This window comes from Austrofundulus limnaeus, unplaced genomic scaffold (assembly GCF_001266775.1).
Source record: "Austrofundulus limnaeus strain Quisiro unplaced genomic scaffold, Austrofundulus_limnaeus-1.0 Scaffold20, whole genome shotgun sequence".
Lineage (NCBI taxonomy): Eukaryota > Metazoa > Chordata > Actinopteri > Cyprinodontiformes > Rivulidae > Austrofundulus > Austrofundulus limnaeus.
In genome coordinates this window covers 3,519,035-3,520,689 of record NW_013952422.1, presented here as the reverse complement: position 1 = coordinate 3,520,689, position 1,655 = coordinate 3,519,035, and the positions used below count along the sequence as shown (strand labels likewise).

Genomic DNA, 1,655 nt, shown 5'->3' with positions numbered 1-1,655 from the left:
TTGTTTTGAAGTTTTTGTTTTTAATTGAAATGAATAAACTATTAAACTAAAACTAAACTAAAGTTTGAAGCTATAACTCAGCTAATGCAAAACTCTAAAGTGATCAGATCTTTTGTAGTGGTATTCTATTAAAAAGCTATGAACAATGAATATTTTACGTTGTAGACAGCAATTTAAAAAACTTCCAACAAGGAAAAGTGTAGTTTGGTTCTGACCAGATAGACCAGGTATGATGGCTATTCTGAATTAGCCAAAGTGGATCCATTATGTCTTAAAACAACTCCTATCTCCAAACACTGAAAGCAGTTCATTCGAACCCAATTTTATAAACCTTAACACCACAGTCAATTACGTGGTTATCTAGATAAAATGCTATGAATATTTGCAAGCACAAAAAGCAGCTAAGTGAAGCAATTCCCATTCAGCCTGGGGCACTTCTGATAGGAATGTCATAATATTTCTGCTGAAATAACCATGTAATGTGAAATTCATGGCAGTGTAAAGGTTTACAAAAATGCCTTCGTATGAACCACTTGTCGCTAGTCTTGGCCGCACTCAAACTGTAAGTTTATCGGAAATATGAAGTCTAAAATCAACTATCTTTTCAAACTAAAATTATTCAAAGAGCTACTATCTTCAATATTAGTGAACTGGTACAATTACCTTGACAGCATTTATATTTTGCATAAATATACAGGTTTAACGATGAATGTGGTGTGTGTGCTGCTGGTGTTGTGTCGCACAGACGCACCTCTGATGGGGAAGGCKTTCGAGGGCTGCGGGAGCGGTCCGTTGTCACGGTGCTATGTTTAACAGACAGCGGTTCTGGTGGCTCGCCGTCTCCAGTCTGCGTGGGGCGGGGCAAAAACCGGGAGATCAGTGGCGGAGTGTTTGCTGCACTCTCATCACCTGGGAAACATTGAAGTAAATATCACATAAAGAGCAGCTGTCATTCCTCATGCATCCATTTGCTGCTCATTCCACACCCATTGATTGCCTCTTTAAGCAATGACGCAGTTAAGACCATTCATGGCAAAAAAGCTTCTGCATCTCCATCTGCACTTCCCGTTTGCAATACATATATATCCTTAAACAGCACTCATGGGGATTAAACACGTTAGGAAAAGGCAGGAAATTCGACATAAAAACATCTTTATTCTATGAGTGCAAACAACTGAATTCCTTGAGGAAATCTTTATTTCAGCATGGATCCTCTGCATTGCAGGGTTCTTGTGGTTTGTGAGTAATGTCATTAGGCACAAAAGGGTCAGAAGACCCCTTATGATGAATACAAACATTGGATCTGGCGTTCCCTCGCCCGGACGCGGGTCACCGGGGCCCCCCTCTGGAGCCAGGCCTGGAGGTGGGGCACGATGGCGAGCGCCTGGTGGCCGGGCTTTCACCCACGGAGCCCGGCCGGGCTCAGCCCGAAGAGGAGACGTGGGTCGGTCCCCCTTCCGACGGGCTCACCACCTGTAGGAGGGGCCAAAGGGGCCGGGTGGAGGGAAGGAGGGGACCCGGACATCTGACCCTCGGCTGCAGAAGCTGGCTCTTGGGACATGGAACGTCACCTCTCTGGTGGGGAAGGAGCCGGTGCTCGTGTGTGAGGCTGAGAGGTTCTGGCTAGAAATAGTCGGCCTCACCTCGACACATGG

The 1,655-nt window shown here is 45.3% G+C and overlaps 1 protein-coding gene across 8 annotated transcripts in view; it reads right to left on the bottom strand.

Moving 5' to 3' along the window:
- rimbp2a (RIMS binding protein 2a) overlaps positions 1-1,655 on the bottom strand; it is an 84,685-nt gene that overhangs the window by 22,569 nt on the left and 60,461 nt on the right. For all 8 annotated transcript variants that reach the window (XM_014003915.1, XM_014003917.1, XM_014003911.1 and 5 more), the window contains one exon: positions 752-909. In XM_014003915.1, the coding sequence (XP_013859369.1) occupies positions 752-909 (158 nt within the window). The remainder of the gene's footprint in view (positions 1-751; positions 910-1,655) is intronic.